Here is a 16229-nt window from a genome sequence, read left to right on the forward strand (position 1 = left end):
CAGCCAGCAAAGGGGTAAAGACCCCATGTTATGGGGGAGCATCCAAGGGGAAAGAAACCTCAGGAAGAGCTGTGCCCATCCTCAGGCTCCCCCAAAAATCTCCTCACCATATGCCCCAGCCCCTCTGTTTCCCCACCAGCCCTCCCTGCCCAGCCCAGCACTTCCTCACCACCACAAAAATCTGTTGGAGAAAAATGTGATTTTACATAATCTTTCGTGTTGTTCTGCTCCATGTTTTACACACACACACAAAAATATCTGAAGCGAAAACAAGGTCAAACCTCGCTTTGGCTGCCTGGTGTCCCCAGGGAGTACAGGGACACAAACCTGAGACCGGAGGACTTGGAGAAACCAAACTAAGTGTTTAATAAAGACAATAAATTACATTCCCTTGAAATACAGTAGATTTTGAGGCAAGTCCCTTGCTTTACAGGACAGGTGGACCTCACCACCTCAGATAAGTGACTTCTGCAGGGCTGGGGAGCTCCAGGAATAGAATTCAGAAATGGGGGTTGTCAGAGCCCTGAGGAGCAGAGCGGGCGGGACGCCCCAGCTCTGCCTTCGGGGAGGTATCGCTGTTCACAGCCGTGCGACTGTCCCTGAAGGTGATTGAATTCTGCTCATCTGCTTTACTCGACAGCCAGGAGCGCGCTGAGCGCTGGGAACACCTCGTGACACAAATGACGAGTGGTTCGGCACCTGCCGGACTCCAGCGCGGGCAGGTTTGGGAAGCAAAAGCCTTGACCCCAACACTCCAGGGAGGTCGGGCTGGGCCGGGCCAGCGCTCCAGGCTGGCACAGAGGTAGTCGGGGGGTGACGAAGGCACAACAGGCAGGAGCAGGCAGCGCCCCTGACCCCCTGTCTGCTGGCGGCAGGGTGCTGTGGGTCTGGGCTGTGCATATGCTCCAGAAGAATTTGGGAAGCGTAAGAAACATCCAGCCAAAAAGGCAAGAGCCGTATGCGGCTGGCGGGGGGGGGGGGAATATTCTGCCAGAGCCCAGTGCCAGGATAAAAATACCCAGGCCGGTGCAGCCAGTGGAGGGAATTAGAGTGGAATAACCTGCCTGCTGCAGGCAGGGGAGGCTGCGGCAGCAGACGGTCGAGGCAGGGCTGGGAGGGGACAAGGTGACACCAGCGTCCAGGGAGAGGGGCAGATGGCCCTATGGACCCACCCGGGGGTGTGAGCCCGGGGATGAGCCCCCCCGAGGTGGTTACCCCGCCATGGTCAGGATGAAAGCTGACGGCATCTTTGCATGGCAGCGCCGGGGTGGTGACAGCATCCTGCCGGCTGGCTCCCGCTCATCACTGCAAGGTACAGACTGTGCGGGGGGACAGAGCGCTGTGACACGCTGTCACCCAGCCCGGGTGGGCTCACAGGTGACCCCACGCTGGCGGAGAGGAGGGCATGCAGCATCGGGATTACCCAGGGGCAAGGACGTTCCCCCTGGGCCCTTTCGCCTGTGATGGGACGAGAGGGGACTCACCGCTCCGGACGGGCTCTGCCAGCGCCTCCTTGCCCATGGACTGTGCCTCCCGCATCTGCCAGGGGAGAGGAGCGTTTTCCAGCCTGCAACCCCCACAGCGCGCTCCAGAGCACCCCCAAGCAGCTGTACCTTCATCTGATCTTTCAGGTACTCAGCTCGGGCCATCAGAGTCTGGATCTGGCAGAGAGAATGGAAATCCCTTCAAGGCCACGGCGCGGGGGACACACGGCTGTCCCCAGGCTGGCACTCACCTCCGCGTGGAGCAGCTCCCGTCGCCTCCCCGCCGGCTCCGCTGCAGAGGGAACAGGGACACGCCAGGGATCAGCCACGGGCGCAGGACACGTCCCTGTCCCTGTCACAGCCACAACTCACCAGCCAGGAGCAGCAGCAGCTCGCCCAGGCTCTGCTGGTAGAGCTCCAGGGTGTCACTGTCATCTTTGCCTTCCTCCTCCTGCAAGAGACCCCGGGGGCCGTGCTGCAGCTGGGGGGATACGCTGGCTCCCTCCCCACACACATTTGCTCTTTCCCCTTCCACTCACGGGGAGAGGGGACCCCCGAATCCACAACTCACCTTGGCGATGGCAGCAGAAGCCATTTCCAGCGCAGCGCAGAGCCGAGGCTTGTCCTTGGCCATCTCTGCAAGCGTACATTGCAATGAGGAGCACCCCAAGGAGGGGGGGCCACCCTTCAGCCCCAAATCCTGCTGGGTGCCCCCTTCCTGCTCTGACACTAGGGGGTCCCCAAAAAACCACTACCTTTAAGGAGCTCTCTGGCCGGGTTCCCTTGCTGCAGGAGGTTCTTGCTGCTGGATGTGACCAATGCCTTCAGCTCCTCCGCTCGGGAGATGTACTGACCCACCTGATCACAAAATGGGGGGTGAGGGGATCCCCGCCATGGCAGGTGCATCTTGCTGTGCTAAGCCAGAGGGATGCTGCCCCCCACCTCCCCAAGGGACTTTTGGCTCACCTTGGCCCGGATGGCTTCTTTCCGGCGAGCGTCGCTTTCATCTGGGTGGGGGAGAGCAATGGAACAGAGGGGTGCACCCCCTGGCCCCTCCGGGGTGCTGCCCACCCCCCAGCACCCACACAGCCCCCCCGGGTGGACTCACAGTGCAGAGCCGGCACAAAATACTCCAGGGCTTTGCAGTAGAGGGAGAGGGCGGCAGAGGCGTCCCCCTCCTGATCCTTCTTCACCGCCTGCACCACCAGATCGGTCTGGGGGAGACAAAGGGGGGCTCAGGGCTTGGCCACCACACATGCCCAGGGACTAGCACCCCAGCACCCCCCTCACCGCCTTGCCAAAGCTCTCAGGGCTGGGGACGTGCTCCATATCTACAAAGGGGTGTGTGAAGAAGCACTCGAAGGAGATGCGTTTCGAGGGGTCCCTCTCCAAGAGCTGTCCCAGGAGGTCCCGGCATTCCGGGGAGAGCGGCGGCCGGCTGGGAAGCTGGGGGGGGACAGGGGCTCAGACCACCAGCCCATACATAGCCCCCACACGGGGATGGGCTGCGAGAACCCCCCCAGCTCTGTGCCATCCCATGTTACCTCGACAGCCCGGTCGCTGCGGATCTTCTCCTCCAGCTCAGCGAAGGAGCGGGAGGCAAAGGGCGGCTTCCCAAAAAGTGCTTCTGTGGGGGGAAAAGGGAGCAGCGGGTGGGGATGGAGAGGGGGAAACCAGCCCCCAGCCAAGCCCCGGGGGATAAGGTGAAAACCCACCATAAAGGATGACGCCCACCGACCACAGGTCCACCCGCGCGTCATACTGCTGGCGGCACACCATCTCGGGGGCCATGTAGAGCGGGGAGCCCCGCAGAACGTGCTTCTCGTCCCACGGCGACATGTACTGCGCAAACCCGAAATCTGTGTCAGGAGAGGGATGGGAGAGATCAGGGAGGGGTAGGGGGAGAAGGAACTGTCACCACCAGCCCCTCGCTGGGGACCTGCCCTGACCTGCCAGCTTCAGCTGGGGGTTCTCCGGGGCGCTCAGGAGGATGTTCTGCGGCTTGAGGTCCAGGTGGGAGATGTTGTGGTCATGGAGGAACTTCAGGGCGCAGGCTGGGCGGGCAGATGGGCACGTGGCAGGGGGGACACCACAGCAGCCCGGTCCCCAAAACTCCCGGGAAGGGGGTCCTTACCCAGCTGCTGCAGGAAGATGCGCGCCACCTTCTCGGGGAGGATCCTGCGCAAGCGGATGAAGCGGGAGAGATCCCCCCCGGCGCAGAACTCCATGATCAGGTAGATGTGGTCACTGTCCCACTGAGAGGCAAGAGGACACTGCCATGCTGTCCCAGCCGCTCCCACTGCATATCCCACCCACACAGGCTCTGCCTGGACCGGTTTGCCCAGCGGCTGGCACCGAGCCCCACTGACACACCCCTGGGCAGCCAGGAGGGACCCCAAGACCCGAGCCGGACCAGTGCTGGCTCAGCAACCCCCCCAGTCCCACCTGGAAGTCCTTGAGCTCCACGATGTGCGGGTGGCGGATGGTCTTCAGGATCTCGATCTCCGTCAGCAGGTTCTCCACCGAGGCCCGGTTGAGGCTCCTCTTGCTCACGCACTTGATGGCCACCACCTCCCGTGTGTCCCTCTGCCAGGGGACACAGCCCTGGAGCCCCCTGCGCCCCCACCCGCCACCCTGCGGGTCCCTCCTCAGCCTGCCAGCGGCGTGGGAACCCCCGGCAAGCGGGCGACAGGGGGCAGACCCCAGGCTGGGGGCAGCAGGTCCCATACAGCAGCTATAGGCACGGTGCCGCATACGCAGGGCTGTAAAAAGGGTGTCCCACGGGGTGGGGGGGACACCCCGCAGCGGTCCCGGCCCTACCTTCCTGTAGGCCTTGTAGACTGTGGCGTAGGTGCCCGCGCCCAGGCGCTCGGTGAGGATGAAGCCGTCCAGCCGCGGGGGGGCCCAGGCGGCCCCGGCCATGCCCGCCCCGGCCCCGCCGCTTCCGCCTTCCCGGCGCGCCGCTGACCACGCCCCCGACCCCGTTCTGGCCACGCCCCCTCCGCGGGCAGGATGGGGATTTTCTTTTGAGCACATATACAATTTATTATTAATTTTTTTTTTTTTTTTTTTTTTTACATTAAAAGATCAGACGTGGGGGAAAAAAATAACAGAGGAGGAAGGGGGTGTAAAAATGCAGATATCTATGTGAGGAGACACCCCCAGACAACAGCCCTGCCGGCCAGCGACACAGAATGAACCCCGCAGGGCAGGAGGGGACAAGGGGCAACACGAAGTTAAATCTGCAGGTAACGCCCCTCCTGCATAGATACGCGAACGGTGCTGGAGGGCAGGGGGGTGAGGAAACCGTCCCCCTCACACCTTGCCACAACGGGCACATGAACAGGCACCTTGTCCCCATCCACAGGGACGCTGCATCTCGGGACACGGCTTTCGAATCTAAAAACACATCAAACCAGCTCCTTCCTAGCTGGGAAAAAAAAAAAAAAAAATCCAAAGCAGTTCTTTCCCAGCTGAAGAAGATAATATGTGGGAGGAGGAAGGCAGGAAGGAGCTGTCCCTGGAGAACAATCCATTCACGCTCTGGCGCACAGGCTCCCAAGGATAGCTGGAGAAGGACATCGCGTGGTGTTCGAGCCCAAGTCTTCAGTGCCACGGCTCCTGCTGAGGCCAAGAAAAATCCCTTTTCCCCTCCCTCCCCCAGTTTAAGGCCACGGTGAAGACTCAGTGCCTACTGATCCCTTCTCCACCTCTCTGTGCACGGGAGCCCCCACCGGCTGCAGCAGAGCGGGGGGTTTGCCATGGGGGGACACGGAGAAAGACATTTCCCCTCCTCTCTAACTGCCCCTGCTCCCAGGTTTTCCTTCGTGCCACATTACCCCGACTCTCGGGAAGCTGAGCAGTTAACAGGTCAAAATGCAGCATTGTGTTAAGTGTAATAAACCAAAAGTACAGTTCCTGCTCTCAAAATTAAAGACATAGACTACATGCAACTTACACCCACCCCCAAACAGCAGATAATCAAATTTGTCATAGTAAAGGTCAATAGAAGAGAGAGAGAAAAATAAAGAACCTGCTTCCCCTCACCTTCCTGCTATAGACAGGGCAAGGGAGGGAAGAGAGACAAACACTCGGTATGTCCTGGACAGGGAAATATATTTGCTTCAGAGAATGTCTCCCCTATCTCCCCACACCCTAAAATAAGACAGGGAAAACTAATCGTCATAAACGTAACCAGCTGAAGCTAAAAAAACCCAGATCTCTTCTCATCTGGAACCGGCATCACAGAGCTAACACGGTACCCCCAAAAAGTGCATCTTTAGAAAAAAAACAAAAACAAAACAAAACAAAGAAGGTTGGGGTGACGATGGCAGAGGAAGCGAGGGAGAGGCAGCCTGGGAAGAGCTAATTTCCCCGGAAAGCGCTCTGTGCGGCTGAGGAGGCCGCCCCAGCGGCCGCGTTCTGGAAGCTCCTGTTGCTGAGGATGCCTTGGGAAAACTCCTCCTGGGCCCTTTGGAAACTGGCTCCTGTGCGCCGATACAGGGAATGCACCTGGGAAACAGAAAAAGAGGAAAAAAAACCCCAAAACAATCAGCATGTAGTTGTGGACTTGCTGCACACCCCTCGCTTGCCAGCTTGTTTTTCCCTTGGCTTCATCGCTAAGCAGCTCGAGAGGACGGGCTGGAGCCGCGGGCTCCATCTCGCCCAGCGCGATGCCGCAGATTTCAGGAGATCCTCATTTGTTGTAAAATGTGGAGCCCTCAGCAAAACAGCTGGGATCAGGCAAAACTCTCCCCGCACCCCCAGCATTAACCTTGACCTTTACAGACGCGCGCAGCGCAGGACCTGGCACTGTAAGCATCAGGTACTTGCCTTCAAGATACAATTTAGGAGAAAAGCAGGAGGAAGCAACAGCTCGGTCTGTCCTTGCCTTCCCCAAAGCTACACTTCTGCAGTCAATTGCAGGAAAGAACCCTCGTGCAGTCGATCAGGAGGAAGGGGAGCTTGTGTTTGAGGTCCCTCATGCTCACAGTCCATGGTGTGCCTTACTGAAGCGTCCATGCCTCCTGTTCCCTCCCAAAAGGCCACTTTCCCCCCTGCAAGCACCCTTAGCGTTCAAATGACTTGGCACTAATGCAGGAAGCACCAGCAAGAAAATGCTTTTATTAAAGTTCTCGACCTGACAGTGCCCTGATTCCATCTTCCAAAGCAAATGAATCCCCAGAGGGACAAGAGGAGGTGGAGCCCCCCCCCGGACACTCCTGACGCACAGATTTCGCCTCATCTCCCAGCCGCTCACCTGCTTCAGGAGGAAGAGCGAGAGAACAGCGCACAGCGTGAAGAATCCTGCCACCACCATCATGATCACGGCCACGGCCAGGTTCCCGCGCAGCTCCGACAGCGCCGCGATCCACCCGCTGCGAAAGAGAAGAGAACACGGTGAGATTTGGGTTCGCAGGAGGAGGTGAAGCACCCACGGCTGCGCAAGAGCCTTTGGGGGAAGGTTCCAGAGAAGCGCAACCGCAAACTGTGGAAACAGGGATCCAGAGCTTATCCCAGCACTTGGTTTGGGGCCAGAATTTCCATTCTCGTTGTAAATCGAGTAATTTCCATGAATATCTTCTCAAAATTCAGCCAAGTAGTGTAAAGATAGGCTGGTAACACAAAACTGGAAGAGGTCAGCTGGCAGATCTGGAGCCTAGAAACTACCCATCACCGTGACAGCCCTGCCTGGCCAGAGATGTAGGTATTGGGATGGGGAGGAAGAGGAAGAAGGGCTAAAGTTAGGAGAAAACTGGCAGTTGTTGAGGGACGGGGCAGGAACGATGCTGGGAGTTATCTGTGCTTGGCTGTGGGTGAGAATACCAAGATGCCTCATTAGCAAGCGATAGGATGAGAGGAAATGGCCTCAAGTTGCGCCAGGGGAGGTTGAGGTTGGATCTGGGGAACAATTTCTTCCCCAAAGGGCTGTCGGGCACTGGAACAGGCTGCCCAGGGCAGTGCTGGAGTCACCATCCCCGGAGGGTTGGACAGACGCGGAGATGAGGTTCTCAGGGACATGGGGTAGTGACAGTAACAGTTGGACTTCATCTCAAGGGTCTCTTCCAACCAAAGTGATTCTATGATTGTACGAAAAGACCCTCTGCAGCACTGAAGAAAGGAATCTCTGCAATTGCTAAGCCAAGCAAGCCCTGTGCTGCCAGGACAGAGGGGATGCAGCAAGTCCAACCATCCCATCAGATGTGCAACTTCTTGCACATCGCAACTTCTTGCTCATTACAAGGAAGCGGAAAGGCACACCAGGCGCTACGGCCAAAAATAAACGTGCTGTCTGGCTTGAGGAAATGTAGCAGAAAGCTCAGCGCACACTCTCCAAAGTCAAAATAAAACCGGGAGCGGCCCCTCCCTGTGCCCCATGACTAAGGCAGCACCAGTTGGCAGGGGAGGGAACACGGGGACAGCTTTGCCCAGGAGCTGGTTCTGCAGGCAGCGGGCAAAAATAGACAGCAATTTCACTGTGCTCATCACCTGAAGGCTCTCCCTCCAGAGGAAAACCGCTCGCTGTTAACTTTCCACCCTTCACAGCAACTCGGGGATCTGATCAGCAGCCAAGGCAGCAAGGCAAAAGGCAAGCCAGTGCTTTCATTGCAGGGACAAGAGCCGCTCCAGAAGCCCAGACTCACCCTTCCCTACAATACCATCAAGGAAATGGGAGGATAAAACCTCCTTTGCTCAGTTTTTTAAGCGCAACCCACCAACAACACGCTTAGAGAAGTTCAGGAAGAGTTTGGGGACAGAATCAGGCTGCTGGCAGCAGCGCGGAGTTAAACCCTACCCAGACTCCAGGTCAGAGGCTACAGCTTCTATTGGGGATGGCTCCATTTTAACACAGAGCAGTTGTGGTCAATGCTAGAGGCTCAGCATCAAGAAGAGGTAAATATTATACATATTAAGTGATTGGGAAGGCAGCGGGGGATGATTGCATTTACTCCTTTCAGCACTGGCCCGCAGCAGCAGTAGAAGTTCGTGCCTTTGCTGGGACTGGAGGACAGAGAGCCAGCCCAGCTGGGACCCGCCAAAGCTGTGTGTCAGGAGAGAGAGGAAAACCAGAGAACAAACAGACAGCTGTCAGAAACAGAGCAGCAACGGACCCCAAAGCTTCTGACAGGCACAGCCCTGGTGACAAAAAGCATCCGTGCAGGGCTGCGACACAGCAGCCCGCCAAGCCAAGCTCACCTGTCACCCCAGCCTGGAATGCCGACAGCCTGGATGATGTAGATCGCTATTTGGCAGAAGAAGACGAAAAAGAAGACAAAGAAGCTGAAGGAGCTGTCAGACCTGCAGGAGAGAAGGCAGCAGGAGTGAGACCTGGGGATGCAATCCCCACACAGAGTCCCTGCTCTAAGAGAAGGGAAACAATTTCAGGGAACCCCTTTCACCAGGGCAAAGCTGCTCAGGGGAGGTGATTTCAGGAGGAACTTGCACAGCAACACCGCTTACAACACAGCCACTGTGTATCGCAAAACCACCCCTCTGCCCAGTGCAAAATGGGGTGAGGGCAGCTTCCTTAACACACAGTGTGCTCAATGCATTAATGTACCAACCAGTTTATCAGAAATTAATAAAAAGTAGGACCCTATGACTGGCTAGGTTTGGATTGCAAGATGAGAAAGGACCACCATAAGCAAGTTCTATCAGATACTTGCAATAGGTTTAGGAACAAGTGGGTTTGATCTATTTAACAATGCAAAGAGCTGGAAAAACCCTGCAGGCAATGTATGGTGAGAACAGATAAACCCAAAGCTCCTCCCACTAAGAGATATTTGCCATTTATAAAAGAAAACCATACTTGCCTGAAAGCCTTGTAAATTGGTCGGTACCAACAGAGAAAGGCACAAGGGGTGAATAAAACAAACCACAGGATCGAGAGACCAAAGTCTACTCCTCTATCGTTCTCAATCGTGAACCATGCCAGGCAAGCGAGCAGGTTTAGGAGCAGGGTAATCGAATGCACTGTTCGGGATGGGAGAGAGAAATAAAACATCAGTAAGTTTTCGGAGCACTCAGAATTCCCATCCCTAATCTTTCACTGAACATATGGAGCTTTCAGAAATTAAGATGACTTTGGGCCATCTAATTTCCTTCCCTTCCTTGAAAGGAAAACGGAGCTTAACCTATAGAACTTCAGCTCATCCTGCTGCTTCCACCAACTCTTAAATCTTTTAAGAGCACCAAGCTTGACAAATATGGTTGAGATTGTTTAGCATGCAATCTCTGAACTGTGTTATCCACTTTAAGTCTTGGGAGAGTTGTTCAAGTCCCCATTAAAAATCAATAAAAATTCTGCCACGAATGAGCTATTCCCAAAGTATAAACTTGGAGTCCTTCACATTTGCCTTCACAAAAAAAGGAAGAAAGACTTATTTTACCCTTGCAGGCAACACCGATGGAATTTACCATAGGTCAAAGCTCAGCATCTGATACAGAATCTTCTTCAAAAGAGTTTTGATTGCTGTTCAAGCCATTACTTACGCATCCACAAGTAATACAGCATCTTGCATATCCGCTGGTAGTCAGCTGGGATGTCTGCTGAAAAATCCTGATAGAAACAGGGCTTGATCGGACACTTCTTGGGAAGAGGCGGCCAGTTGTTCTGCCTCGCTGCGGAAAAAAAGGCAGGAGCAGCTCTTCACTTGAAAGATTCATTTTCATGCCCCAATTTGCAAGCAGCCATTCATATATATTAACATGAAAAGCCTGGAAGAGGCTCAGTCTTGGTGAGTAACTAGGTGTGAGCAGGGAGCACAGCAGAGATCAGCCTGGTCCGAGGAGTTTCCTCGGTGGGAGGCAGAATTCCCCTGCGATGGACAAAAGACCATAACAACCATTGCCACTTGGCATTGCAAAGCCATATTCAGCCATTTAAAAATCAAGGTTAGGGGAAAATACTGCTACAAAAAGCATTATTGCTCTCAGTGAAAAGCCTTAACAAGGCAGCGTGGCACAACAGCGACACAAAACTGGTGTTTGAAGAACTTCATGTGGCCAAATGTGGATGCCGAGAGCATGCTCGAGGGCAGAGACCCAGCAGAGCTGGTCCCCAGCATCTCACTTCTGAGCTCGTTTCCCACTTTGTCAGCTATGGGATGACAGATACAGTCGCAAGAGTGTTGCTGGGAAGGGCGAGAGGAAAGACACGCAGCTCGTAAAAAGCTGCGAACACTTGGACAGGCTGAGCCCCCCTCAAATCCCGCGAAGCCAAGCGAGCCAGGCTGCCCCGGGCACGGCCCTCGCTGCGGGGAGCGGCACTCACGGTTGATGCTGGCTGCGTTGCTCTGCAGTTCCCTCTCCTTCTTCTCCAGCTCCGCTGCCTTCCTCTCTAACTCCGCCTGCTGCTGGAGCAGCCCAGCCTGCGCCGCCGCGGCCACAGCCTAGAGCAGAGCGAGAAAAGGTAAGTCCTGCCCTCACCCCGGCAGCGGCAACAGCACCAGTGAACACACCAGACGCCAAACTGGAAGGGAAGCAAAGGCAACTCGATGGCAAGGGTTGAGGACAATTGGAAAGCTGAACATCCACGGCTGAGCTGAAATATTTTGAAGCTTTTTGCCTCGCTTGCTGGAGGACGAAATCAATGAATGCAGAACTCCCCTAAGCTGCCTTCCGCACCTCTTAAGCATCTCTTCTGTTGGCTGTTCTGAGAACTGATCCTTTCTCCTTGCAGCCTTGGCTTCTCTGCTCTTTGCATGAGGTGGTCCCTGGCAGTCAGGAACTTGCCGGCCTGGCTGAGCTCGTCTGCATTTATGCTCCTGGAACCCAGCGTGCCTGAGCAATCAGCAGAACTGAGCTCAAAGCATCAGCAGGACCCGTTTTGCTGTTCGCAGAGGGAAGCCAGAGCACACAGGACACAAAGCAAAGCGAGCTCTGCCACCAGAGCGGCAGGGAAAAGGCGTAAAAAGAATCGCCTGTATGTACCCCCTGTAGAGATCCGCTTTGCGGGGCAGCTATAAATGCAAGTTTCAAAGATCACTTGCAGCTTCCCACAGCCAGCCCCAGAGAATCCTGCTCCCCTCCTATTCCCACAGATCTCCAGAGACCCCCGGGAGCTCCCCACGCTCTCCAGCCCAGCTCTGGGGCTGCCGTACCTGGGGAGTGGGCTCCACGGACGTCTGCAGAACCGCCGGCTGCGAGTGGCCGGAGGGCTGCGTGGCTGGTGTCGTCCGTGCCGCATTTGTCTGTGTATAAATCACAAGCAAAAAGGCAAAAATGTTACATAGTCCATCTTTTAGCAAAGAATTGTTTAAGGCTAAAACAGAAAGCATTAGCAGGAAGGAAATCTGCATTTTCAAAAGTTTATTAGCTCCTTAATGCACCAGAGGAGTGGAAGCTGAGGATGACAGGTGTTAGGCAAAGCAGAAAAAGAAAAGGGATTTTGATCAGTAGTTTGAACTGCAAATGCTGCTTTACCCTGGTTTCCTGTTCTCCTTTTCCCACCTCACACACAGCAGCAGCCAGGAAACAGAGACAAGGCTCTTTGCAGCAACCCATCCATGATACCACTGCAGCACTTCAGCTCCCAGCTCCCAGCCCAGAGCCCAAATAAATACTGACGTGTCCTACCATGAAACATCTTCCCCTTCACCTTACACTTCATATACCTTTACTGTGAGCCAGCAGCAAGTCTGAGAGAAGCTGTTCCATGTGAGCAGAGAGCTCAGGCTGGGTGTTTCTCAGTGCTCCAGTGCAGGAGCAGTTGTTTGCAGCTTGTCACACACATCATGAGCTACACCGTCCACAGGTAAACCAGCCTCACTCTTTCTTTTAAGCTGGACCTACCAAGGGGCCTTCTATGCAGCTAAAACCACCACCAAGACGCCCAGTGCAAAGACACATAACACGTACCAGCTGGGAGCTCTCGGAAAAGGGGTTGAATTCATCCAAGCCACTTTGGCTGGCGTTTGTGAGCTGTGTCACCGAGGGGTCCTGCAAGGAGACAGAGAGCAAAGACAGATCAGCAGCGGTCACGGGTCATCATCAGCTTGTACGTCACCTGCTCTGCCTGCCTGTCATCCCCTTGTTAGCTGGGATCGGGATGGGGTGAAACGCACCCCTGCTGGAGGGGCATGGCCCTGGCTGGCAATTAATTTAAATAACCAAGGAGATAACCATCAGCCAGGCAAGATTTGTGGGCAGGAGTATTAATAATCTCTTGTTCAGCCAAGAAGTCCATATGAAGAATTACAACATGCTTTCAGAAAGCCCGTTCTGCAGATTATAACCACTTACCTACAGCCAGTTATTCCTCATTTCCAGGGACACGGATTCATTACCCCGTGGTTAGAGTTTGTGAACACCCAGGACCATCTGCCAAACCTCCCTCGCCCCACAACGTGAGTGAGGACTCACAGGGCACAGCGGAGCCTCATAAAATGAGTGTCCAGGTACAATACAAGCCACATTTACCTGTACTTACAGCATCTCCCAATTGCCTCCACCAAATAGCCTGGTTATTGAAAAAAAGGCTCTCGGCAGCTCTGCCAAAAACGCCTTTCTTCCCTCACCTGCAATGCACTTCACTATTTTCATCTCCTCTTTTATACACACTGGTTTCCATAAAAAGATTCCTCTTAGCCAGAGCTTGACCTCTGGAGCGCTTCTCTCCTCAGTTATTAAAGAAAACAAGGCACTTTTTGAAGTCGGAAATCCTACTGCGAGAACAGCCCGGCAACCCGACAGCTAGGTGGGAGTAAAAAAAGAAAAAAAAAAGAAGAAAAGAAAGAAAGAGAGAGTGGCTTTTTATCCTTCTCTCCCACAGCAACCAGTGTGTTGAGCTCAGTCATTTTGATTTGGTGGTTAATGGGGTGAGAAGCAATCGAGGCGTGCGAGCCTGCCCGGCACCGCGCGCTGCAGAAACCCCCCTTGGCTGGTCGGGAACCCGCCGCAGCCGTTCCCGGGGCTTGAGCGCAGCCCTGTGCCCAGCACGGTGCCCACGGGACGGTTAATGAGTAACCGCACAGCTCCTCGAGAGCCAGCGCTCCCCATGCAACGGGTCACGCTCGTTTGTGAATCACCCCCCGGAGCCAGGGATCTCAGACAAGGTGTTGGATGCTGCTGGATGAAGAAAAACTCCCCAGCTGTAAAAAAAACACCAACGGGGAGCATCCATAGAATCGCCACACTGGAAACGGGAGCTGCAAGGAGTTGAGGCATGGGGTTTATTTCACTATTTACTCCTCCGGAGGCTTTAAAGAGTTTTGCAGACACACGGGCTGTCGACACCAGCTTAAAAGTCAGTCAACGCGTGTTAGCGCGACACCCTTTAATCCAGCCCAGGCGAGGTCCCAGCCTGACTAAAGTCCAGCAGAAGACGAGCGCACGAGGAAGAGAAACGTCCTTAAAGGTATGAGAAGAGGAAAGCAAAAAAAACCATACTGCCTAATTAAGTAATTTTTTTTAAGGCAAGGCAGCTGAGCTTAGCTTAGCTTTCCTGCTATTGTGCAAGTGTGTCTAAAATAGACAAGGAGGGAGTTTGCAGCAAAGCTGAAGTGTGTTTGGACACGTGTCTCTGTGCCCTGGATGGGGCAGGGAGGAAAGCAGCAGCTGTAAAACCGAGGGCGATACAGAGGCACCAGTTCCGCAAGCCCGGACTGACAGCAAGGAGGGGAAACTGAACGAGAAATCACCCGCAAATATCACATTTTACAGCTTGTGCTCTCAAGTCAGTGATTCTTTTTCTTTCTGTTCCCACAGGCTAAAGCAACAAAACAAGATGCCTCTCTAGACATGATCAAGGCCAGAGGATTCAAGCAAGAATCACCTGAAACTTAATATCTAATTGGAATCAGCTGGGACTTAATTTCTAAATATCCCAGTAACTGCCCCAAATCCTGCCAGTCCTGCAGCCAGCACTGCCTGGAAGATGCACAGAGAGAAACCTCAGGACTTTATTATCAATATCTCTAAAGAAGACGGGAGTTTCCAGCCCTGTCTGAAGCTTGCATCAAAGTTTTGGAGGTAGCTGCCACTTATAGGAGGTTAATGAATAAAGGCAGGCAGTTAATCATCTCTGGTTACAATAAGCAACAGAACGAAGAGCCAGAGATATTTTTAACAAACCAGCTTACTTTACACCAAGCATATTGAACGTCATGAAACCGTCTCCTTAAAAGGCAAAGATCCCCAGTTAGCTCAGGGTTCACAGGGTACCAAGCACTATAATGGGATCCACAGCAAGGAAATTCAACCCCGGGGCTGTGCCCAAGATATAAAACCTGCCACAAACACCACCTGTAGCTCCAAGGAGCCGTCACACAACCGCAGAGACATCCACGGCGCAACGTACACTTGTCCTCATTACAAAGTAAGCCTGACATCACAGTCACCTGTTGTAAATCGCCTCCAATCCTTTTGTTTAAACAGTGAGTAAAGTGCGAGCACAGCCCTGTTCAGTCAGATACCGGGGCAGCTAAAATGTGCATAAAGCAGAATATTTACTTCCTCAGTGCCAAAGCAATAAAGGAACAGTGATGGTATGCGTGAGTCACCCTATATTCCCCCCACAGAAGGAATATCACAGGAACATAGTCATCCAAACCCCGAGATGCATAAGAACACGTTAATTTGAAAGTGAGATTTTTTTTTTTTTCCTTCTGATTTCACTTTGTTTCCTCAAAGCACTGAGCCCCACCTCCAAACAGCTTCGCTTTGGCTCGGCTGCGAAACCAGGGTCAGGAAATCCTGCAGACCCCGTCCCAGCACGCGGCGAGGGGCCAGCACCGAAGCCAAACGCTCGTTTTCTCCCCATCTCCACGCGAGTCGGGTCCCAGAGGCCATTCCAACCATCTCCCCGCGTCCCCCATCAATCCCACAGAGGAGAAGCTTCCGACAGCCTCAAAGGCTCTGGCCGCTGGAAACCACGGCCAAAGGATGCGCTCGGCCTCGTAGGCTCGGTTTTAAGAGCCAGCACTACCACAGGATAAAACCAGACCCACCAGAGCCCAGCAGTCAGTCAGACCCCCACGCAGGACAGCCAGGAGAGGTTTCAGGCTGGATTATTTTTAATATTTCGACAACTCAAGCACCGTTTTGGCATCCAGTGAGACAGGGGCTGCCTGCTGGCGCCGAGCCCCGCTCCCCAAAGCCTGGGGGGGCGAGGGGCGATGGGGCTGAGGGCACGGGGCGATGTGGGACCCCTCCCCGAAGGGAAAGGGGAGAAACGGGGGGCGGGAAGGACCCCCATCTGGGTCGCACCGTCCCCGGGGAGGGGGCGCGGGGACCCCCAGGGACCCCCCGGCCCAGGGGACTCGGGGGTCCCAGCCCCAGCACGCCCCCCCTAACCCCGCCTCCTCGTCCTGATTGGCCACAGCGCGGAGGAGCGGTGCCGCCATTGGCCAGCGACGCTTCACTCAACGCCACGTCTCGGCGGCGATCGAGGAGAGAAGGCCGGGGAGGAAGGGGCCGCCCGGGCCCGGTGCCCACCTGGAAGGGGTTGATGTCCACCGGGTCGGCGAACGGGTTGGTGTCGAAGCCCGACATGGGCGCGGTCCCCGCTGCTCCGCTCCGCGCTGCCGCCGCGCCAGGCACTTCCGGGGCAGCCGCGGCGCCTGCGCCGCCAGCCACGTGATCTGACTCGCGGGGCCGGGCCGCGTGACGTCACAACTCCGGGCAGCGCCTATAGGCGCCGTTAACCCTTTGGATGCGGTTAACACTATAGGCGCCATTGACCCTATGGGTGCGATTACCCTATGGGTGCGGTTAACCTTATAGGCGCGGTTTCCCCTATAGGCG

General features: G+C 55.0%; 2 protein-coding genes across 2 annotated transcripts; both read right to left on the bottom strand.

Annotated features, from left to right (window-relative positions):
• Positions 1-873: 873 nt before the first annotated feature.
• On the bottom strand, positions 874-4451 carry ULK3 (unc-51 like kinase 3). The gene is made up of 16 exons (XM_082061062.1): positions 4305-4451; positions 3930-4070; positions 3619-3739; positions 3434-3538; positions 3200-3343; positions 3029-3111; positions 2775-2930; positions 2593-2698; positions 2451-2491; positions 2240-2342; positions 2056-2120; positions 1857-1935; positions 1736-1776; positions 1614-1661; positions 1485-1539; positions 874-1319 (listed from the first exon to the last, which is right to left on the bottom strand). The coding sequence occupies exons 1-16, from the start codon at positions 4404-4406 to the stop codon at positions 1303-1305; spliced, it is 1407 nt and encodes a 468-aa protein (XP_081917188.1). The 5' UTR covers positions 4407-4451; the 3' UTR covers positions 874-1302.
• A 1132-nt stretch (positions 4452-5583) lies between these two features.
• On the bottom strand, positions 5584-16056 carry SCAMP2 (secretory carrier membrane protein 2). The gene is made up of 9 exons (XM_082061063.1): positions 15921-16056; positions 12345-12425; positions 11588-11677; positions 10759-10876; positions 9978-10106; positions 9299-9458; positions 8682-8783; positions 6745-6862; positions 5584-5996 (listed from the first exon to the last, which is right to left on the bottom strand). The coding sequence occupies exons 1-9, from the start codon at positions 15975-15977 to the stop codon at positions 5850-5852; spliced, it is 1002 nt and encodes a 333-aa protein (XP_081917189.1). The 5' UTR covers positions 15978-16056; the 3' UTR covers positions 5584-5849.
• Positions 16057-16229: the final 173 nt, after the last annotated feature.

The sequence above is a fragment of the Streptopelia decaocto genome, assembly GCF_964273445.1.
Source record: "Streptopelia decaocto genome assembly, chromosome: 9".
Lineage (NCBI taxonomy): Eukaryota > Metazoa > Chordata > Aves > Columbiformes > Columbidae > Streptopelia > Streptopelia decaocto.

What these genes read in the sequence shown, in the direction of transcription:
- ULK3 (XM_082061062.1), bottom strand. Translation starts at nt 4,406, where the DNA reads ATGGCCGGGGCCGCCTGGGCCCCCCCGCGGCTGGACGGCTTCATCCTC. An exon ending in TGGAGCTCAAGGACTTCCAG is followed by an intron (nt 3,740 to 3,929) that starts GTGGGACTGGGG and finishes CTTGCCTCTCAG; the next exon opens with TGGGACAGTGACCACATCTA. An exon ending in GGCCAGAGAGCTCCTTAAAG is followed by an intron (nt 2,121 to 2,239) that starts GTAGTGGTTTTT and finishes GTACGCTTGCAG; the next exon opens with AGATGGCCAAGGACAAGCCT.
- SCAMP2 (XM_082061063.1), bottom strand. Translation starts at nt 15,977, where the DNA reads ATGTCGGGCTTCGACACCAACCCGTTCGCCGACCCGGTGGACATCAAC. An exon ending in TGGACATCAACCCCTTCCAG is followed by an intron (nt 12,426 to 15,920) that starts GTGGGCACCGGG and finishes GTCTCCTTGCAG; the next exon opens with GACCCCTCGGTGACACAGCT. An exon ending in CAACGCAGCCAGCATCAACC is followed by an intron (nt 10,107 to 10,758) that starts GTGAGTGCCGCT and finishes TTTTTTCCGCAG; the next exon opens with CGAGGCAGAACAACTGGCCG.